A 24,446-nucleotide genomic window follows, 5' to 3' on the forward strand; every position below is an offset into this window, starting at 1 on the left:
CCTCGACTGAACTTAGATAGATCGCGTGTATTAGCCATTCTACACACATACAGTGCTCTCTTTGATACTGCATACATCACTCACATGTGTGACTAGCAGTCATACCTTGCCAGGTGCCGGCCAGTGTGGCCGAGTGGTTCTAGGCGCTTCAGCCTGGAACCGTGCGACCGCTACGGTTGCAGGTTTGAATCCTGCCTCGGGCACGGATGTGTGTGATGTCCTTAGGTTGGTTAGTTTTAAGTACTTCTAAGTTCTAGGGGACTGATGTCCTCAGATGTTAAGTTCCATAGTGCTCAAAGCCATTTGAACCTTGCCAGGAGATGCTGCTACCGCCTGGATTGGTTCACATCGATACTACGTCATTGGTCATAATGTTGTAGCTGATCAGTGTAAATCTATGTATGTGGCCATACATTTATGACAACTTTTATCGCAAACCTGTTCAAATACAACAAAAATTTGTAAGATGATAGAATTTAATGCTATGTTTCCCCTCATTAAACAAAACTGTCAATTTTTAAGGTAAGCATTAAATTGTTGCAGTTGCTAGTCATAGTTGTAAGATTGTTCGAGCAAGGTCAGTACCATATCGAGCGTTTCGGCATATCAGGAAATCTCCAGCCTATTCAAACGAAAGCATTGCTACGCCCTACTTTTTCGAATCTTCATAAGAAATCTGTAAGAAACCTCAAAACCAAAGCATCATTCGTAAATGTAAGACAACCTAAATGTTAATCAATCAAACACCATACAAAACATTGACCTCAACAGCAATAGTTTAATGTGGAAAATATAAGATGACACTGTATTTTTCAGATGATGAATTTGGGAAAAAACCTCATCTTATAATTGTGTAAATACGGTAGATCTCTTGAACAAAGAACCATGCCCAGTAGCTATAAGAAAGCACGGATTACACCTGTGTACAAGAAGTGTAGCAGAAATGATCCACTAAACTACTTATGTCCTTGACATCAATTTGTCGTAGAACATATTCTTGGCTCAAACATAATGAGATATCTTGGACAGAATGACCACCTCCATGCCAACCAGCATGGATTCTGAAAACAATGATCACGTGAAACCCAACTTGCATTTTTCTGACATCCTGGAAGGTGCAGATCAAAACAGCTAGGTATATGCAGCGTATCTCAATTTCTGAAAAGCACTTGACTCAATACCACACCCATACTTATTATCAAAATATGATCATAAGAGATATCAGGTGAAATATGTGAATGGACTTAGATTTTCTTGGTAGAGAGACGAAGCATGTTATCTTGGATGGAGAGTCATCTACATATGTAAAAGTAACTTCGGGTATATGCCAGGAAAGTGTATTCCTTTCCTTGCTTTTGATGTTATATATTAATGATCCTACGAACAATAATAATAGTAGCCTCAGACTTTATGCAGATGATGCATGTATCTATGAGGAAGTACAGTCTGAATGAAGCTGTACAAATGTTCAGTCAGACATTGATAAGATTTCAAAGTGGTGTAATGATTAGCAACTTACTCTGAATGTTCGAAAATATAAAATTTTGCACCTCACAAAACAAAGGAACATAGTATGAATATAACTCAGTGAGTTGCAGCTGGAAACTTTGCAAACACTTGAGTAGTAGGGATATGAAGTGAAATGATCATATAAGCTCAGTCATGGATGGGTAAAGTAGGTAGCAGGCTTCAATTTCCTGGTAGAATACTAGGGAAATTCAGCCAGTACAAAGGAGACTGCTTGCCAATCACTCATGAAACCAATCCTAGACTACTGCTCAAATGTATTGGGCTTGTACCAAATAGGTCTAGCAGGGTCGGTTGGTTGTTGGTTGGTTGACTTGGAGGAGGGGACCAAACAGCGAGGCCATTGGTCCTATCAGATTAGAGAAGGATGCGAAAGAAAGTCTGCTATGACCTTTTGAAGGAACTATTCTGGCATTTGCCTGAAGCAATTTAGCGAAATCATGGAAAAGATAAAATCAGAATGGCCTGACACAGATTTGAATCATCATCCTCCCGAGTCCAATGTGCTAAACATTGCGCCACCTCACTTGATCTAGCAGGGTATATTGAATGTATACAGGGGAAGGGTAGCAAAAATGGTCACAGGTTTGTTGGACTCAGGGAGAGTGTCACTGAGATACTGAAGAAACTGAACTGGCCAATTTTTGAGGACAATGGAAACCATCCTGAGAAAATCTGCAAATGAAGTCTATAGACCACTTCCTTAGTGATCATCAGGATAAGATTAGATTAATTAAAACATGTCCAGAGAGGCTTTTAAACAACCATTTTTCCTGCATTCCAAATGTGACGAACAGGAAAAACCTCTAGTAAATGGTACGTACCCACTGACAAGTGCCTCACAGTGGTTCTAATAGTATAGATGTAGATGCAGATGCAAGAGCCGGTGACCACAACGGTGAAACTATAGTCGAGTCATCCTAAGCTACCTGACAGTTACTGGCTGAGCACCAAAACTTCATGCAGCTACCTCAACAAATCAAATAATGCGATTTTGTAAATGTCTCTATGGCAAGGCCTCAATGTTGTCACAGCTATGTAGATGACTGAACTACAGTTTGAGAAGAATAAAATTAGAAACTCTTAGCAACTTGTGACGGTCATTTACAGCAAAATGTCTCTTATGAAAGCTGTGAAGCACAATTTTAGAAAGATTTTAAATATCAACTACTTTCTTAAGCATGCATTCAATTCAGTTGTGCTTCAAACCAGTGGTCATCGAACAGCATCCCACGGGCTGCATGTAACCTGAGTATTCATGCGGTCCCTGGTTCTGAAAAGTATTTTATCAAAACACGCAACTAGCGACATCGAAATCCAATTACATGAAGATCATTTTAAGAGTGTAGGTTCTCTGCACAGTAACAAACAAAAACTCTTACTGAGACAGTAATATTTTAAGATGTGTTTAATTTTAATTGGCAATGATTAATTCGGCCTTGAGCTAACTTAAGTTGCTCGCTTATCTAAGGGGCAAAGAGGTAAGTAGTGTGGCCACTGCAAAGTTCAATGAATGTGAGGGAGGGGAGGGGAGGAATATTTTATTATTCATCTTCCAGTGCTGATGACTCATGTGGGTGCGTATCTCACACCGATCAGCTGCTGTGGTTATAAATTTCATATGGAAGTAACATGGATTTGTGAATGCACATTACGGAGACATTCATCTTTACATGCGGTACGTATATGCAGCAAGGAACATGTAATTAAATTAAGGCTACTGTAACACAATGCAATGAGTAGAAGGAAAATGACATTCATAAGCTCTACCAAACATCTATGATTGTGTCTGATATTGCATAATCGATTTAAATATAAGTACAGTACTGTTAGAAATCAGTTAATCATACACACACAGATAACACAAAAACACTTTGCCTCGCAATTACAGTGTCATAGCTTTGGGGTCGCTGAAGTTGACAGCAAACTACATCTGTAAACCATCACTTTCACCCCTTTCCTGTTCCAGTGTTAAATAGTTCGTGGGAAGAATGGCACTATGTTATACTGGCATAGATGATTAAAGAATTGAGGAAATTTATCTTTTTGAGGGAACATTCTTAGCAAAAGCCTCAGATTTAGGAAAAACAAAAAACTTATTGACAATATACTTGGTACTTTCAAGTTTCTGAATAAGTGAGCCTATGATGTTCCTTCAAAATTCGATTTTCCAGCTTGTCTGCATATTTTCTCAAACTATATTAACATAACTTAATGATATGAAATACTGACACCAGACATCGAAGTCAATCTATAGTCATAAACAAAGTTAATGCCAAGGTCTTCTTTTATGTTCACAGCATACAGCCATGATATACATCCGTCATGCACATTAAAACAATACTGAAGTCTGGAGAACAATCTAAAAATAAGTAATTTTTATGGTGTAGTTAAGGCGAAGCACACAAAAACTTTTAGATGATGCTGTAACAATCAAGTACTATAAAATACTTATATAAAGTAATAAAACAAGTACCGAAAAGAAATTTTATGATTTAGTGAAAATTAAAAGAAATATATGTGTTGGTCTTATTATGTATGATTACAGAGTACGTCTAGTGTTGCCAGTCTGTGTATTTTGTTTGCTATTTATTAATTTGATGGAGATCATACCTTTTACCAGTTGCCAAAGGTTTCTTGTTCTGTATTGTTGCTTTAGCTTGTTCATAAGTAACTCGCTGTGGCTTGAGGTTACTCAAAGGCTTTGGTCTAGAATTATTTCCCATTTTTGCAGAACTGGGCCTTGAATTGATTGTATGTGGTGCACTGAGACGTGCATAAAAATTCTTTTCTTTCAAGACATGGAAGCTGGCAGCAGGAATGTGACTGCTGGACAATGCTCTTGGTGTCCCATGTCTGCTGGTGTTCTGTGGAGCCACAGGTATTCGACCTGTGGGTATAGTGCAAGTTACTAAACATACTTACTGCACATTACATAGAAAACTGAACAGGTACACAACAAGTTTAATGAAATATAAAGTGCAGTGTTCCTGTTCAGTTTTATCAAAACATCTATCTACAGTAGCAAAATTTATTAAGTAAAGACTATAGGAAAAACATGCGAATGAATCAGGTAACAGAATGATGTAACACCGTATATACTCTAATAATCTGCGCACCCCAATTTTGAGGGGAGTGGGGGTAATGCTTTAATTTGTTTTATTTGCAAAAAAAAAAAAAAAAAAATGTTCCAACATTATGATGTGTTCAAAAGTATGTATAATAACTACTGGTTTGAAGCAAGGCTGCTGCACAGGTTGATACATCGTTAAAACGCAACCGATTCAGCGGCGTGCAGCTGGCCAGCTGGCGGGTGGGCGGCCGGGGAACATTATCACCACCAGCCGGGACTCTACGCTTACCTACAATAGCAAAAAAAGAAATGTGAATTATCTTGTTTAAGAATTTGTTAATACAGTATGGGCAATAAAATATTTTAGTCAATACCGGTACGTTTCCTCTCTTACCACTCTACTCATCACTTTCATCGTCATCACTAGCGGGAGAACCATTGTCGTCTTCACCATCTTCCCATAGAGCGTCGTCCTCTGTTCCATCCAGTGAATTTGTGATTCCACCAGAGGTTGCAGAATGGAGTTCCATGCAATGGAGTTCCATGCACTTTTCACCCTTTCACAAATCTGGGACAAATCCGGCTGTTTGATTTTTTCACTAGGTGTGAACTTATGGTTTTCATCAGCCATCCATTGTGTATATCGCTGTTTAAGTGCAGCTTTGAATGGCCGATTTATACACACATCTACTGGTTGTAAGATGGATTTAGGCCTCCAGGGATAATGACCAAGTCAGTTTTCCCTTTTTGTAATTTGTCTCGCACTTCCTTAGTTGTAAGTCCACGGAAGCTGTCCAGGACCAACATATTGCGTAAATTCAGTAACGCACCGGGACGACGTTGCCAAACGTGTGTCACCCAGTCAATTGTAAGTTCATTGTTCATCCACCCTTTCGGATTCGCTCTCACTAATACCAGTATACCTTTTACTGATATTTTCGGAATAGTTTTCCCTTTAAATATCATGTAAGGTGGTAGCTTTCGTCCATCGCCAGTTACACACATCACCACTGTACATCTTTGTTTCTCACTGTCGCCAATTCGTACCACGATGCTGGATTCTCCTTTCCTGTTCACTGTATTGTCGAGCGGCATCTCAAAATAGACTGGCATTTGATCCGCATTACCAATTTGCGATAGTATATAGGACTGTTTATGGCACAGATTTATCACATAACGATGAAAATTCACTATTTTTTCCTCGCAATCACCTGGAAGCCGCTGAGCGATAGTAGTTTTCCTCCGGAATCCTAAGCAATTTCGGTTGAAAAATCTTGATAGCCAGCCCCAGCTAGCTTTGAAACTGGTAATGCCTAGTTCTTTGGCTAAAGACAATGCTTTAAGTTGGCACATTTCACTTGTCACTGCGCATCCGTATTGTCGCTTCTCATCTACATAATCGCAGAGCCTTTTCTCGAGGTCCGGATGCTTCGCTTTTTGGCCGCGAAATGCCCGGCGATTACTATTAGTTCCTTGAAGCTGCGTTTTTATTTTTTTGCCAGTCGCGAATACAACTCTCACTCACGTCGTACTTTCTTCCTGCTGCACGGTTTCCAATATTCTCAGCTTCTTCAATAATTTTCACTTTTTCTTTAGCAGTGTACGAGCGATAACGAGAACTTGTTACCATAATTAACAAGTTTGAAGACGTTAATACTTCACTCCTAACGTGCTACTGATGTGTCACAGACTGAGGCCACAACAATGCAATAGTATAAGGGGATGTATTGTTGGAGGCGAAGCAGTACCAAAACAGTTTCGAATAATCCGCACACCCCAGTTTTTTGTCCTAAAATTCAGGAAAAAATGCGCAGATTATTCGAGTATATACGGTAATTGTGTCTGTAGTGATAAGAAATGGAGATTAATAGGACAGAGCCAGGTGAATGGATGATAGACAGACTGAGAAAGTTTTTTGCTGGATTGCAAGAAATGATAGACTGGGACAACAACCTAATGCAAGTGGGGTGAAGACATTGGAAAACATGCCGGATTAGCTTAGATGCACATTGCTGATGATCAGGGAGCTGAAAAATTTGCATTTTTTGATAAATGCAAATAACTGATGAACTATTTTGTCAGAGATAGTTGCAAATACCTTTATTTTATGCATATAAATATCCAGGGGGGGAGGAGTAGCACCTCGTAAAAAAAAAACCTGGGTCCATCTGGCTCCGGATGGTAGCACCCTGTGAGGGCCCCTGCATAGGGTTACATGCGAAGCCCCAAAATCCAGACACGTCTGCGTGGCAGCCACCGGTACTCTGGTCAGTGTCTGTTGGCTCTGTGAGCTCGGCTCTAAGTTAATCTTCTGGAACTCAAAACTCCAGTCGAAATTATGTGAGATCCTTCGTGATTTCACCACCAATACCTCAACACAAACCAATAATCATGACAGAACAACGGGAGAGAATCCACTACCCTGGGCCCCAGTCAGTAAGACTGGGTAATAGACCTGATCATTGGATTCCAGGGGATCAGGCATGTCATGAAGAGAAGAATCGGAGCCTCTCAAAAACCCTCAAGATGAAGAAAGTAATTTACATGGGAACACTCAACACCAACACACTACTGAGGCCAGGTAAACTGAAACAATTAACAAAAGCCATGGATAAATACAACATCAAAGTTATGGCAATACAGGAGACACGATTTGCAGATGAGAACCACTTTGATTCTGAAAATTACAGAATATATAAGGGGAAACCAGCCATAAACATCCCAGGAAGAAATCTCAAACTCTTCGGAACTGGTTTTGTAGTACATAAATCGATACTGGACTTCGTAATAGATTTCACCTCAAAAGCAAAAAAAATGTCGACACTCACGATAAGATCTGGAAACAAAACCTATACATTAATCAATGGACATGCCCCCACCAACAATTATAACAAGAAGAACCCAGAGATGATAGAGGAATTCTGGGAAGATCTGGAAGAAACTACCAGCAAAATCCCCAAGAATCACATAAAAGTGTTACTAGGAGACTTCAATGCCCAGTTAGGCAAGGAAAGAAAATTCCGAGACACGACAGGGAAACACACGGCCCACATGAAAACAAACAAAAATGGAGAGAACTTGATAAACTTCTGCAGGAATTTTGATCTGAAAATCATGTCAACGCAATTCCAGAAACCACACAGAAAACTTGTAACTTGGATATCCCCCAACCATGCTCTAGGAGAATTTCAGATAGACCACGTAGCAATATCCACAAAAAACACCAGAGAAATAATGAATGTAAGAACAAGGAAAGGAGTTCTCGAATCTGATCATCACCTTATCCAAATTAAAGTAAAATTTATACCCAATAGACAAATCAAGAGAACGAACAGACCTTTCAGAACAGATCCAGAGTACCTACAAATAAACAAGAAAGAAATAACAGAAGAAATTACGAAAATCAATAGCAACAACTGGACAGAACTGTCAGAAAAAATAAAAGAACTGATAAAACTGAGGCAGCCACCAAGAAAAAGGAAACACCGATGGTGGAACATGACATGTGACAGGGCCATAGAAGACAGAATACAAGCCTGGAAAAAATTTAACAGCCATAAAACACAAGAAAAATGGGAGGACTTCAACATGATACAGAAAAACACTTCAAAAATAATCCGAAGAGAAAAAAGAGGTTACAAAAACAGCAGGTTGAAGGAGATAGAAGAAGACTTCACCAGAAACAACACACGAAATTTTTACAGAGTATTCCAAGAAAATATGACAGGATATCAGCCACCAAGCTTATGCTTCAAAAGACAAGATGGAACACTGGAGACAAATCCGAAGAAAAACTGTGAAATATTAGCCAGATACTTTGACACGATACTTAACTGTGATAAACCAAAACAGAGATTACAGTTTACAAAACCAGAACCCAACCGGGACTCCGAACCCCCAACATATGAAGAAATCGTGAAAATAATAAAATCATTGAAAAATAACAGAGCATCAGGTGAAGATGGACTGATTGCAGAAATCTGGAAATTAGACCATGAAAACATTACACCCAAAATTCATAGTATAATCAAAAACATCTGGGAAACAGAAAAGATACCAGAAGAATGCAAGTCAGCCCAAATACATCCCCTCCACAAGAAAGGAGACAAAACAGACCCTAATAACTATAGAGGAATTTCGTTACTGCTGGTGGCATACAAAATTCTATCAAAAGCTCTGTTAAATCACCTAGAACCTCAGATAGATCCACAGATACCAAGGAGGGTTCAGGAAGAGAAGATCATGCAGTGAGCAGATCTGGTGTCTGAGAACATTATTAACAACAAGAAAGTCCAGAAACACCACAGTAACATTTGTTGATTTCAAGAAGGCTTACAATTCCATAGACAGAGAAACACTTTTTAATACACTAGAAGAAATGAAGGTAGACAATAAGACCAGAAAACTAATTCAGGAAACATTAACAAATACAAAGTCAAAAGTGAAGTTCATGGGCGAGATCTCAGAATCTTTTGAAATCAAGACAGGAGTGAGAGGGAGATGGCCTGTCACCCATTTTATTTAACGCTGTTTTAGAGAAAATAATCAGGACGTGGGACAAAGGAGTCAATGGGGTAAAGATGGGGAGAGAGAAAAATAGAACCGTCAACATGAAATGTCTGGCCTTTGCTGACGATATAGCCATCATTACAAATGACAGAAAAGAAGCCAGAGAAGCCCTAGAGATATTGCATGAAATCGCAGCCAGAACAGGACTACAAATATCATATGAAAAAACCCCGTACGTGGACACAAAATCTACAGACAGAAGCCCATTGATAACAAAGTACGGAAAGATAACACAAGTAGAAAGTTTCAAATATCTGGGAAAGATTATACAGAAAACAGGACTGAATTCAACAGCCAATGAAGAAAGGGTTACAAAACTACAAAAAGCATACAGACTTACATGGAACCATTACAATAAAAGAAATACTTCCGTCAATGCCAAATTAAGACATTACAAAACAGTCGTCTTACCTGAGGCCTTGTATGCCTCAGAAACAACAGTAATCAGAGGAAGAACTAAAATCAAGGAAATGGAAAAGCAAGAGAGGAAAATTCTGAGAAAGATCTATGGGCCAGTTCAGAGACGGGGGATCTGGATAAAGAGACCAACAAAGGAATTGTACAAACAGGCAGAGACAATTACAGACAATATCAGAAAAAGAAGGGCAAAATTGTATGGGCACATTCATAGGATGAATGAAAATAGGCTGACCAAGAAGATTTTTAACATAGTGGTGGCGAATAAGGTGAAAACTAACTGGGTAAAGGAAACCATGGAAGATCTCAAAAATCTAAACATCTCCACAGAAGAAATATCAAAGAGAGGAAAATACAGAGAAAATATCAACAAACAGAAATTCGAAGAAACACCAAAAGAGAAGAAATCAGGAAAGAAGTGGACAGAAGAAAGGAAGAAGAAACACAGTGAATTTATGAGACGTTTTTGGGAAGAGAAAAGAAAGAGACAGAAAAAAGTGCCATGAATTTGAAATGTACCAATTTATGTACCATATCGTCATTGTGAATATTGATTGTGTTTTAACGCTCTCCTCAATGGGGAATTAACGATAATGATAATAATAATAATAATAATAATATAAATATTGAAAATGGAGCCAATTTTTTTATTACTGCTATCAGACATCATCTGGCTCAGTCCAATTTGGAAAGTATGTGCATAAGAGTGTGTCTGTGGAACAGAAAGTGTGAGCACAATGACGTGTCAGTGGACTCGATGCTCTGCTGCCACACCAAATGTGGGTTGTGGCATGGAGTGGACAAGACAGATGCTGTGGAATGCAACTTAGTACTCAGCTGTGGGACCTGACATCTTAGAACGAAGAAACACTTTTACTTGTCTGCTATCTAAAGTTTAAAAGTTGATGTAACGTGGCAGTTTGAGGTGGCAGGATTTTGAACTGTGGTTGCATCAAATACTGCTAGAGTTCACGCCTATTTACCATGTTTATAATGCTCAGCTTGTTTATAACGCTCAGCAAACAACTGCACAGTATTCATTCCCTTGCTCATAGTTTTCTTTTTTTATTTTGAAATGAGTGAAAAGACTAATTCTCGCCCATTACAGATTTCGATTACAACCTCCACAACACCAGAAGAATCTGGTGATCCTGGTGACCACGTGTCACTTCTGCTTTTGCAGAAACTGGTTGTCGGCTGTTCCTTTTAGAGAGCGAGGCTGCACTTCTTTCCCAGTACTACTCATGCGCCCTCTGGCGATCAGAATTATAGGCTTTTTTTTTTCTTCTGACCCCTGTCGGTGTCTGTCAACATATGGTGGCTGCACTATGCACTAAAGCGAATGGAAAACCAAACCTGTCAGCATATTTTGACAGTGCCAAAATTCTCCCCCTACCATGTGGATAGTTATTTTTGGTTCTCCATCTACACTAAGTACCTTGCCTGCTCTGCCTGGAGCGTTGTCAAGTAACTATCAGCATTATTTAAGCTAAGGTTACCAATGTATCAGTAAAGAACCATTATTCTTTCCATGTATTTAGAAATTCTTTCACAGAACACAAAAATGCATTTTTTCCCTTTCTTTCAGAAATGCCTTTTGTTTTATAAGCATAATCCGTATCACTTCAGGTGGTGGAGGGGTTGGGGTTTATCTGCATAGTCTCGGATGGTATTGAATTTGGCAATTAAAGAGTAAGTAAGAAACACGTATTTATTTATTTATTTTCTCCAAAAAAAATTCCTGCCCCTAGATACAGGCCTTCAAACATGACACTGCGAAGATACGAATTTTGGAAAATTTTTTAAAATGCTGTATCTCTAACAGTTCTAGATATTTTGTTAGAGTTTTTTTTAAGACAATTGCTTTATGATTACAATGGTATCCTCCATTTGTACATATCTATCAAAGTTCTTTTACTGCTGCCTTTTGATTTTTTTTTTAATATATTGTGGTCATCCAGAACTAATTTGTTTACTGAAGAGGCTTCTAAGAAATCTGAGACTATCCAGTGAATTCTGTGTTTTCATGAGGAATTTTCCAGTTGACACAGTTGCAGTGTGTTTTGTGAAAAGGATTGTTTGAAATATCTTGTGACTGGGGTCACAGGAGAGTGAAGTGGGCTGACTAACAGACTTTGTTCAGGTTGGGAATAAGTGTTCTCATTTGAACACACTGTTTCAAAGTGAAGATGTTTCCAGTGACGACTTCTTGAGTTCTAAATGTTTTGACAGTATAACAATGATAGTATCTGAACAAGGTGAAGCCTCCCATGATGCAGATTTTGCATCAGCAGAGAAGAATTAAATACTATGAATCAGTCAACTACAAAGGTAGGTGTTAGTCATGTTAAGAAAGCGTGGTCAGTGAAGTTGAGTCATAAACTCTACACAACAAGAAAGTGCAGAGAAATTACTACAGCTATGGATGAATACAGTACAGCAAAACTGATCACACTCTTCAAAGTAGAAATTCCATCTTCAAAAGAAAATGAAGCAAAGCACTCTTGCACCTCTTGCCAGGAATTTTTCACAAATATCAATTCAGCTGTTGAATATTGTGCATCCTTCAATGAAAAGGTTCAAGTTGACATTTTCAAAGAATAAATTTGAATCACGTTTCATCAGTATCAAAGTACATGGCAGGCAACTCAAGAAGTGTGAGGTCCATAAAAGGAGTCTTTGGAAGACCAGATCCCTATCAAGGTCACCCTGTAGAAGCAGCTCAAGTTCAAATAGTGCAGTCATTTTATCTGGAAGATAAATGGGACTGTTCGTGCCAGAGTGCCAACAAAAAAGAACTATAATTGTAACAGCTGAAGGTAAAAAAGTTGCAAAAGTGAAGAGGTACATGACTCATAGTATTAAAGAAACTTTTGCAATTTATAAGAGCAACTACACAACTTCACATATTGGAAGATCAAAATTTTATGCACTACCACTTAAGTGGGAAGTTCCACACCCAGCTAGAGATGTCTGTTTAAGTATGTACTGCGAAAATTTTGAACTTTGTGTGGTAACTTTGAAGAACTTACTGGAGCACACACGACATCTTGGTTGGGCTGTGAAGTCATTAGTACTCTGTGATGTAAAGTGAGAGACTTGTTTGTTTCAGGAATGTGGTGACAGCCCTGAAACAGAGGACTGTCTTTACAGACACTTGGCCTGGAAGACGTAATTGATACCTCTGCAGAAATTACATATGCGACATGGGAGGAAAATAAACTAATTAAGAAAACTGTTGCCTTTGACAGTTTCATTGATGAACTTGGTAAAAAGTCAGTGAAAGCAGTAACACATCAGCATCTGAAGAAATTGCAACACATTGCAGAAGTGAAAGGGTGTGTACAGGCTGAAGAACTATGTTTAGTACTTCACTGTGATTTTGCTGAGAACTGGTCTGTAATACGACCCCAAGAAGTACAGTGGTATCATTGGAGTAATGACCAGGTTTCACTTTTTACAGAACTGACACATTTTCAAAACAAGACCACAAGTGTTGCAGTTATAAGTGATGACACAGGACATGACTCAGCACATGCTTTGCTAGCAATGCACGAAATTCTTCAACTGCAAACGGGGACAGAGCAAGATCATCATTATTTCCGATGGTACTCCTAGTCATTTTAAAAACTGTTACCAGGTGTAAGTTACTTGTGCCAAGTGACTGGGTATACAGTGCTACCGGTCACGGGAAGCGGCTTTGTGATGGTGTACGAGGCCTGCTGAAGCACTATGTTACAAAACATAATCTTTCCAGACCAAATGTGATTCAGAATGCTGAGGATTTTATGAGAGTCGTGAAATCTTGCACATCCACAGCCCTCATTCTTTTGTCCAAAGACGAAATCGAAGAATTCCATGAGTAGAAAAAAGGAGAATGGTCCAAACAAACGACCCCTGTGAAAGGAATTCAGAAGAGACATTTCTGAACTCAAAGGGATGTGCGAACTCATATTGCACACACTTTAAAGAGCAAGAAAGAAGAAATTTCATTCATTCTGCCAACACCTCAGAAAGGGCAAGATAATATTCAGATTCACAACCTGAAGAGGGGGACGATTGTGGCGTGTGTGTATGATTGTAACTGGTGGATTGCAGAGATAATAGATACCAGTTAGGAGTTAAACGAAATTGTAGTGAACTTTATGCTACCACATGGACCAGCTGCTGGATATAGGTTTCCAGCTGAAGGACAAAAACAATGCCATCAGTGCTCACTTCTTGTTCACAATATTTTGAAGGTTGTAGGTGTTCCAGTTCCTATTGGTTCGACATGAAGGCATCGTTCTATATCAAAGGAAAATACTGAAACTGTGGAACACATTTTTAGTACATTAACTAATTTCAGTACAAAACAGAGTGCACAGGCGTTGTATAAATTGAAACCTTTAAGTCTTTGGACCTTTCACATATATTTTGGAACCGTTTAAAATGCTTGAAAAATGAGTCTCTTACCCATCTTTCAAAACTAAAATTAGGTTAAATAAGGCTAGGTTTTGATTTTTATGAGCCTGTTATGTGATAAAGTGTTAATGTAACAGGTTTTATGTATGGCAAAAAATTTCAATTGTTTATAAAACCTGTTCAAACTAAGAGTGGAAGCTCTCCTTTTCAGGGAATGTAGAACTATATGGTACTAATTAACAGAAAGAAAAGAAAAAAAAATTAATAAATAATAATAATTAAAAAAAATATCAAAATTTTTATGGATTGGCATTTTTTAAAACAGGTTTTTTCCATAAATTATTAAAAAGTTCAGAACGCTATAGTAAAAGAACTTTGACACATTAAGTCCAAATAGAGGATTTCTTTGTAATCATAAAGCAATTATCTTTCAAATAAATAATAATAATAATAATAATAATAAAAAAACAACAAATATCTAGAACTTTTCTAGAGATACAGCATTTGAAAATGTTTTCCAAATTCGCATCCTCAAAATGGTATGTGCAGTGTCATCTTTGGAAGGCAGAAATTCGGAGCAGAAATTCTTTTGGGGGGAAAAAAATGTACATTCCTTACTTAATCCTTCATTTTAACATATGCTAAATTCAATAACATCCTAAACTACAAAGGTAAGATTTTTTTCCTAGCCTGCCTGAATTGATATGGACTATTGAATACTAAATAAGTTCTTCTGATACCTTACTGTGTTGGTGACAAAATTGAAGTATGGCCTTTTTCTGGTAGAATAACCCGGAAAAGTTTCAATACATTTCAGTCTTTTTTTACATTCAAAAAGTGGTTTCTTCACTAATGTTTTTTGTATTTATTGTGCATGTCTTGTATCATTTTACTGCAACAATGCTTTCCCTTTTTCATTGAAACAATTTCACGCATAGCTACTGAAAGGTGGTAAGAATTGGTCCACATATTACTACTATCCGCCATGCTGGAATAGCACCACTAAGAGGTGGTAAAGATACAGGGAGCTCTTGTATAGAAGACCAGCAGAAGAATGTTGCACTACTGAATTGTGAGGTTATCAACAACAAGTTATGGTGTACATTCCATTAAATATAATGCCTGCTTCTCAATTTTCATATTACCATGATAGTGCTATCTGTACTACGAACTAATCATTTTCAAAGGCTGTCAAACTGCCTTTTTGACATCACAAAACTCGTGTCTCTTTCTGACCTACTAACATTTTTATGAACATAGAATATAAAATCTAATATTGATGCACTTACTGACAGCATTTCGTGCCATTTTCTCCACTGGCTTGACAACTGCAAATGGATTTAGTTGTACCTCTTTGTCGTTGCCATCAACTGCCTACAAATTGACAAAATAATTAGAATGGTATGTAACTTATTAAGTATAAGGTACATTTGTAATTTGGTTACCTAAAACCCCAGATGAATTAAAGAAGAAAAGCAAAATAGTACTTCCATAAATGAACTATTTGGTTGATATGTAATTCCATAGCGTTTTTCCATATTTTTAGTAAATACAACAGAAATGATAATTAAATGGACACCCTAGCTGCAAACAGGCGTCGATGTACTTCACTGGGGACATGTTGAAAATGTGTGCCCCGACCGGGACTCGAACCCGGGATCTCCTGCTTACATGGCAGACGCTCTATCCATCTGAGCCACCGCGGGCACAGAGGATAGTGCGACTGCAGGGACTTATCCCTGGCACGCTACCCTTGAGATCCACATTCCCAACATGCCCACACCACTACATTCGTAGTGCACCTAATAGATGTTTGCCCATCATACTCATTACACATTTTCAACATGTCCCCAATGAAGTACATCGACGCCTGTTTGCAGCTAGGGTGTCCATTTAATTATCATTTCATTTCTAGCAAAGCTGCATGGTCATCCATGGTAACTGTTCTTTCGGGAACAGATACTACCGTCATATATAGTTAAAATACAACAGATACACAGAACAGAGACATTAGGCATCAATAATATATTCTCCTTCACTATTCAAAACAGTCTTCCAATGCTGGGGTAACTTTTCAAATCCGCAACTGTAGAAATCGCGTGGTCTTCTACATCTACATCCATACTCTGCTAGCCACCTGACGGTGTGTGGCAGAGGGTACCTTGAGCACCTCTATTGGCTCTCCCTTCTATTCCAGTCTCGTACTGTTCGTGGAAAGAAAGACTGTCGGTATGCCTCTGTGTTGGCTCTAATCTCTCCGATTTTATCCTCATTGTCTCTTCGCGAGATATACGTAGGAGGGAGCAATATACTGCTCGACTTCTCAGTGAAGTTATGTTCTCGAAACTTGAACAAAGCCCGTACCAAGCTACTGAGCGTCTCTCTTGCAGAGTCTTCCACCAGAGTTTATCATCTCCGTAACGATTTCGCGATTACTAAATGATCCTGTGACGAAGCGCGGTGCTCTCCGTTGGATCTTCTCTATCTCTTCTATCAACCCTATCTGGTACGGATCCCACACAGGTTAACAGGATTCAAGCAGTGGGCAAACACGTGTACTGTAACCTACTTCCTTTGTTTTCGGATTGCATTTCCTTAGGATTCTTCCAATGAATCTCAGTCTGGCACCTGCTTTACCGACGATTAATTTTATATGGTCATTCCATTTTAAATCAGTCCTAATGCCTACTCCCAGATAATTTATGGAATTAACTGCTTCCAATTGCTGACCTGCTATACTGTAGCTAAATGATAAAACGATCTTTCTTTCTATGTATTTGCAACACCTTACACATGTCTACATTGAGATTCAATTGCCATTCCCTGCACCATCCGTCAATTCGTTGCAGATCCTCCTGCATTTCATTTCAATACAATTTTCCATTGTTACAACCTCTCGATATACTACAGCATCATCCGCAAAAAGCCTCAGTGAACTTCTGATGTTATCCACAAGGTCATTTATATATATATATTGTGAACAGCAACGGTCCTACGACACTCCCCTGCAGCACACCTGAAATCACTCTTACTTCAGATGACTTCTCTCCATTGAGAACGACATGCTGTGTTCTGTCTAGGAACTCTTCAGTCCAATCACACAATTGGTCTGATAGTCCATATGCTCTAACATTGTTCATTAAACAACTGCGGGGAATTGTATCAAAGTAAAGTGAAGAACTCATCGAGCCATGTTCAGAGCGCATTGTCATCCGGAAAGGAAATTCTTTCAACGTTATTTGACAGAGAGAGGAAAAGGTGAAAATTTGAGGGCACAAGATTCGGTGAATAAGCTGGGCGCAGAATGACTTCCCAACCCAACTTCTGTATATTGTTTTTTGTCAGTTTAGCGGAACGCACGTGAGTATTATCATGGAAAAGCATCACTTCATGCAGTCTTCCCAGTTGTCGTTCTTGAATTGCATCTGCAAGACATCTCAGTTGTTCACAATAAATCAGCAATGATGATTACACTTTAGCCAAGTAATTTGTAGTATAGCACACTGTTTCTGTTCTACCAAATGCAGAACATTATTTTTTGTTGATGCGCTCAGGTCTTTTTAGGGGGAGCTGCTCCATTGTTTGGACACAACCATTCCTTTCTTTTTCTTATGCTACCATAAAAACACCATTTCTCGTCATCAGTAACAATATATGACAGGAGCAGTTGAGACTGCTCATGAGCCAGCTGATGATGAGCAACAGACGCATGTATGGCCACCTGCTGATTTTTGTGATTTTGGCTTTGAGCATGCAGTACCCGTACACCTGATTTTTAAATCTTATCCACTGCATGCAAATATCACACTATAGTGAAATGATCAGAGTTCATCACATTTGCCAGTTCTTGGGTACAATGATGCGAATTAATGCATTTAAACAATTTTCATCAAACTCCAATCATCATCTTGAACATGAGGAGTCACTGATGTTAAAATGATGCTCCTTAAAATGAGAAAACCATTTTCTTGCCATGCTCTGTCCAATGGCGTTATCCTCACGCATGGCGCAACTGTTTCCAGTTGCCTCCACTGCTTTACCTCTCTACTGAATTCAAACAGAAGAATATGTTCCCATTTCTCAATTTGGCACTCCATTTTCTAGCTCCACTGACTATTTAATATGTGTGTGTTGGGGCTTTTGGGCGCTCAACATCGAGGTCATCAGCGCCACTATTTAATAAATACACCCAAAGCAATCAGAATACCAACATGCAAAACAAAAATGCTACTAACTTACACACCAACCTATAGTATTTTTTCAATTTGAATTGTCACATTGCATACGAATAGCCAATAAGATTCAGATATTCATGACCATGAAAGTGGATGCTTTGTTTCCAATATGGCCATTCACAATGTAAACACGAGCAGCATGGCTGCAGAGAACACTATTTGTGTTCAACTATCCTTAAGATATAAGCTGCAGAAATTTTGAGAAGAGGAATAGTTTTCTTGGTGAATCAAATTTGAAGCACTACCAATCTACTCACAAGAAAAGAAGCCAGTGATGCTTTTCTTAGCCCTGCATCATCATGTAGCACATGGATATCCTACCCCAAAAAAGAGACACCTATTGTCTTAGATTTTCTACAACTTAGCGTATTTGTTTCTTTCATAATACTAATTAAGGAACCAAAGTATTTCTGCTCCATCACAAACCATTTAGATTTTACAGCCTATTAAATTTTTTGGAATTTAACAAATTTTGGTTGCTGAGTGAAGGAAATAAAGTATGTTAAAATATACAAAATAATGTTATTTCTTCCGTATTCACCCACAAATACTGATAAAAATGTTTACTATAAATCAATATGTAAAGAGTTCAGAGAAATGTGAATTAAAAAGTTATGAAATTTCTTCACACATCCAGGAAAAAATATTTAGTTGGAGTGTTCAAATTTTTTAAAACCAAATATGGAGACCCACACTAAGAGCAATATCATTGCAAGGGAAAAGTATAATAAAAAACCATTTTTTATTCTTGTTCTAATCAATATACTTTATCAAACGAGAAAATGAAATGAATGGGATGTTTACTCCTTTGTTTTTATGTAATGCTTTGAACTGATTATCTATTGCTTCTTCCCGTACGAGTTTTGGAATCAAGTATGTTACAGCTTTGCAGAAGTGCATAGCATCATACCACTGTTCCCTCATTTCCGCAAACTGCTGAACAACATTCATTTATACTGTGTACAGGCATGTATAGTTTAGCTATTTTAGTAAGTAATTCTCCAGTTTCATATAGGAGAAAAAGATATATTAAAACAGTGTCAAAGTAGCTGTGAATGACATATTCCAACTGACAACTGAGCCCAGCCTCTAAATAATACAGTGGACAATAATTATTGTGATAAGCCTGACAAGTTACAGTGCTTTCAACACTTTATTTTATTTTGCTGTGTAATGGAGAAATGCAGTGTTGGGACAGCCATACAATCTACTGAACTGTCTGACATTAATTTAATTCTCTTAAAACTGAGAATGGAAGCAAGCGTAAAGTTAAAAACGTCTTCACCATCAATGTGTGCTTCTGAATAGTATATGGTTTTAAAAAAGGGGTTACTGCCACTCCATCAAGAAACAAATTGTCAATTAAAAAAACACTTGGAATTATAACCAGATCACAGAGTAGACAAATTTCATCAAAGGGCTACAAAGCGAAAATAGGACAAAAACTTTACATCCTGCAAAAGGTGGGTGGGTGGGGGTGGGGGTGGGGGGAAGCAGCTTAATTCAGCGAAATTGGATGTTCCCTTATGGAACTGAATACCCTCGACAAACATAGTAGATTACCCTGTGGCAAAGAAAAATTAAAACGAGTGCGAGTGCATGAAAACATAAAGCAAAAAATGTTAACTGTTCTTAAAGTTTATTTACCATTTCTCGGGGGGAGGGGGGGGGGGGGGAAGGAGAGAGAGAGAGAGAGAGAGAGAGAGAGAGAGAGAGAGAGAGAGAGAGAGAGAGAGAGAGACTAGGAAATAAATGTGGCGAAAAAATCTGAAGGTATGGACAAGCTTGTTGATGTCACTAACAATGAATTACTCACTACATCACAAAACAAACAGCTTCAGGTGCTGACAATTCCGGCTGCACTTAATTGGAGCTCAAAAACTATTCGAAGAGAAGTGTCTTTTAGCAGCATTTTAACACAGAAAATTTGAGTCCTGGAACTACCGAGTTAATAACTATGTTTTATCAGAATAATGAGCAGTATAGCACTTGCCTGGTACGAAAGAAGCTGTGAGTATAGGAAGAAACCATACAAAACAAAACAATTGATTTCATATAATCTTCACGGGCTCTACTCAGTTTTTTCGACTGGAATATCCTGACTTAAAAATTGGTTTTTCAAAATTTTGTTCTCTGACATTTAAGTTGCACATTTTGGTTGGCATCAATAGCACACACTTAGTGGCTTACACACAGTACATCAAAATGTTCTACTGATTCATGGAGCTATACAGGAATGAATTACAAAGACCTTATTTCATGCAATGTTTGTGAAGGAGCAGGAAGAAAATGTATGCTGAGGAATTGTGACAAGTGTCCATTAAAAGATTGTATTGTCAGTTTTCTCCACTCAAAATTCGAGGAAAATAATTCAGACATTAAATGAACAAGATTCTATACAGTGCAGTCAGTGGCTTTCAACTGACACAACTGAAATTATACGGTGCTGAAGGTCAGTTGGGGACTTCACTGATAAGTTAGTGTGGCAGCTGAACAAGTTAATACCACATTAAAACACAGCAAAGTCACAAACTTTTTTTTCCCCAGTGATGGCTGAGCTGGCCAGTATAAAAATAAATATAATTTAATGAATCTGTGTTTGCATCAGAATGAATTTCAGCTCGAAGCACAGAGGTCAGTTTTTTTGCAATTAGTGATGGTAAAACAGAGTGAGGTATAGGTGGTACTATAAGACACTTAGGTAAGAAGGAAACTCCAGCGATGTCTGGACAGGTAGATAACAACAATAAATGGACTTCTCAAATTTTTCTAAGCCAATATTACAAATATTAACTTAAATCTTATCTCTAACATAATGTTTGATTCAACTTGCTGGCCTTTGCAGAATAGCATGAAAAACATTCAGACTGCTAACAACAGGAAAGAGTAATGACCCAGAAACAGCCAAATATTATAAAAACTACTGTGCTACATTAACAAAGGCTACCGTATTTACTAGAATCTAAGCCGCACTTTTTTTCTGGTTTTTGTAATCCAAAAAACCGCCTGCGGCTTAGAATCGAGTGCAAAGTAAGCGGAAGTTCTGAAAAATGTTGGTAGGTGCCGCCACAACTAACTTCTGTCGTCGAATAAATGTAGTGCTACACAGGCATGCTTTGCAGGCACAAAGATAAATACTGGCGCCAAAACCTCTGTGTCAGTAAATAAATTAAAAAAAGGTTGAAGACTAGCATTTTTCTCCGCCCCGAGTTTCGATCACTGCATTTTCATACATTATCCAACAAAGTAAATACAAATTAAGTATTGTTCATCTTCGAATTTAGCATCATTTCAACGTACTATGAAAATCCGACTGGCAAGACTGTTTGGGATGTTTGTCAATATGGCCAACTCTATGTTCTGAATTTTTTCTTACCTGTGAGAAGAGATGGTTGCTAATAGGAAATTTTATGAATTGTGAATCACATGCAATATTCTCTTCACCATAAGAATAATACGAATATAAACATTTTGCCATGTATTCTTTCGTGTTTGCTGCCATCTCATTTAAAACCTGTCTGCCTAATAAACTACGAAACTAGAGTGAGACAACAGCAAACGCGGAAGAATATACATATCATGTCATGTTTATATTCGTATTATTCTTGTGCCTAATAGTGATACAGTCAGAAATGAAGCACGGCAATTGACTAGATTTTTAAATCTAAGATGACTCTAATTTCTGTGCAGAATGTAATGTACTAAAGAGGCATCTGCAAAAATTTTCAAACGGAGAAAATTTTTCGCTAACCTCTCGTTCAGAACATATTCATCATACGAATTCTATTATTTGGTTCCTGTTGATCATTATCAAAGAAAGCAGCAGTGTAAGTAACAACAAATAGCAGTCTCTTGCCATTGTTTCGCTAATGAGACGATTCCCTCTCTTTTTTTTTTCTTAATTGTAAGCGGCGGTAGCGTGCACAAAAGCAAGCCATGCCGCGAGGGTGAGAGGCCGTAAACACAGAATGCAACAAACAATGCATGACACAGTATAGTACTACATTTTTAGCTTAGAGTGACGTTAACACCTATAACAAAGAGAACGGCATTTATCATATCAAAGAAAAATAAGCAATCAATTCAAACCAGACAAGCACGTGAAAAAGGAAGGGTACTCGTATAAATACGCACAGAGTGCCTGACGCATAGCAATGGCTACCTGGTATAGCTTAACTGCTAAGCTTACGACTCGAACCAAACTACTGTAGCTGTATCGTCATTCATTCAACCTAAATTATGTCTCATATTACAATGGACCAACATTGTTTTGATTTGGAGGTGCGGCCTAAAACTTCTCTCTCCCCTTGAACTTCGAGTCTCAAATTTCAGGTTTCAGGTGCTGAGTTCCACTCAGTAAATGGAATGACACCATTAATAAATATAGACTTCGATCAGAAATCGGTAGCTAAGGTAGAATATTCAAAATTTCTAAGTGTATGCACTGATGAGGGGTTGAACTGGAAAAAACACACTGAGGATCTGCTGAAATGTGAGTTCAGCTACTTATGCTATTAGGGTCATTGCAAATTTTGGCGATATATATCTGAGTAAATTAGCTTACAACGCCTATTTTCATTCTCTGCTTTCGTATGGCATCATATTCTGGGGTAACTCATCATTGAGTAAAAGAGTGTTCATTGCACAAAAGCATGTAATCAGAATAATTGCTGGAGCTCATCCAAGATCATTCTGCAGACACTTATTTAAAGAGCTAGAATTCTTCACTGTAGCCTCACAATATATATATTCACTTATGAAATTTGTTGTTAACAATCCGAACGAATTCAAAAGTAATAGCAGTGTACATGGCTAGAACACTATAGTTGAATTCTTTTATCTTGGCGGCTCACGCATGCCCGCCCAGACGCAGGAGATTGCTGCGTTGCCAGTTGCACACGACGCACGCGCCAAGAGAAGCAGCGCCATAGTATAGCATAGTTCGCAAACTTACGTTTAGGGGGGAGCGCGCAGTACATGAAGTAAAGCCACCACGGCCGCATTAACCCTTTCGCTGCTACAAAGACGTGCTCCCTGCATTCCGCGCTGTGCGTGATTTTGTCACTGCATTGCTCGCCTGTGCAGACACATGGTGTTCCGACTGCTTTGACACACTCATTCGATTCCACAAAAACTATTTGGCCCAAAAATTAGATTTTTACACATCTTCTTGACTGATACCTTTCCCCCATAGATGACTTAACTTTGTTTCGATGTTCAACGCAGTTATTATGCAGCATTAAATATAGTTAACCATTGCACGAAATTTTGAAGAGTTTGCAGAGGTATAAGTTCATAGAGTATACTTTCCGTATGGTCGATTTTAGTTGCCACAATGTTGAGAATGAAATGTGGACAAGATACCTAAATTTCATATAAAATTTACTGTATAACAATATCTCATTTAATTTAAGTACCACATAGGTGTCGTATGTAATATTGAGAAATATTCCATCTTTCGCGACTGTAACAAAAGTTTTATTTACACCGGGCACGTTTGGCTTTATTTTAAAGCACTTCAATCAATCAAAAGGCAGCACACAAAATACATTAAACAAAACTGTGGACTTACAAAAACATTAGGACTTGAATATACCGTCTATCAGTGAAGTCCTCTGAGCTATGTCAAATTAATTTTTGTGTGTGGCACACACAAACAACATTTATTTGCTAAAACACTGATCAGCCAACACAAACGTTGAATATTGTGTTACCGCAGCACAAAACTACGAAAGGTGACTTGACAATGGAGGAGACAAAATACTGTCCACTGAAGATGCTTCAAAAGAGAGATACGCGTCTGGTCTAAATAAGTCGCTTATTACAGTTGCAGAAGAGGGATATATTTCAATACCATTGGTAAAACTGCGACTGTGGAACAAAAACAAGAAAGAGAACATGAGTATCATTGTGTATGTGCCATACCTTTCATTGATTGAAGTGCTTTAAAATAAAGCCAAACGCGCCCGGTGTAAATAAAACTTTTATTACAGTCGCGAAAGACGGAATATTTCTCAATATTACATACGACACCTATGTGGTACTTAAATTAAATGAGATGATGTTATACAGTAAATTTTATATGAAATTTAGGTATCTTGTCCACATTTCATTCTCAACATTGTGGCAACTAAAATCGACCATATGGAAAGTATACGCTATGGACTTTTACTTCTGCAAACTCTTCAAAATTTCGTGCAATGGTTTACTGCATTAATGCT

The 24,446-nt window shown here is 38.1% G+C and overlaps 1 protein-coding gene and 1 non-coding gene across 12 annotated transcripts in view; both read right to left on the reverse strand.

Annotated features, from left to right (window-relative positions):
- The window catches only part of LOC126210497 (uncharacterized), a 502,330-nt gene that overhangs the window by 2,857 nt on the left and 475,027 nt on the right, over positions 1-24,446 (reverse strand). For all 11 annotated transcript variants that reach the window (XM_049939742.1, XM_049939737.1, XM_049939739.1 and 8 more), the window contains 2 exons: positions 15,280-15,364; positions 4,141-4,417 (listed from right to left, as the gene is read on the reverse strand). In XM_049939742.1, the coding sequence (XP_049795699.1) occupies positions 4,141-4,417; positions 15,280-15,364 (362 nt within the window). The remainder of the gene's footprint in view (positions 1-4,140; positions 4,418-15,279; positions 15,365-24,446) is intronic.
- Positions 15,623-15,697, reverse strand: Trnat-ugu (transfer RNA threonine (anticodon UGU)). Its single transcript has one exon. It is a non-coding gene; the product is annotated as a tRNA-Thr (tRNA).

Source organism: Schistocerca nitens, chromosome 10, assembly GCF_023898315.1.
Source record: "Schistocerca nitens isolate TAMUIC-IGC-003100 chromosome 10, iqSchNite1.1, whole genome shotgun sequence".
Lineage (NCBI taxonomy): Eukaryota > Metazoa > Arthropoda > Insecta > Orthoptera > Acrididae > Schistocerca > Schistocerca nitens.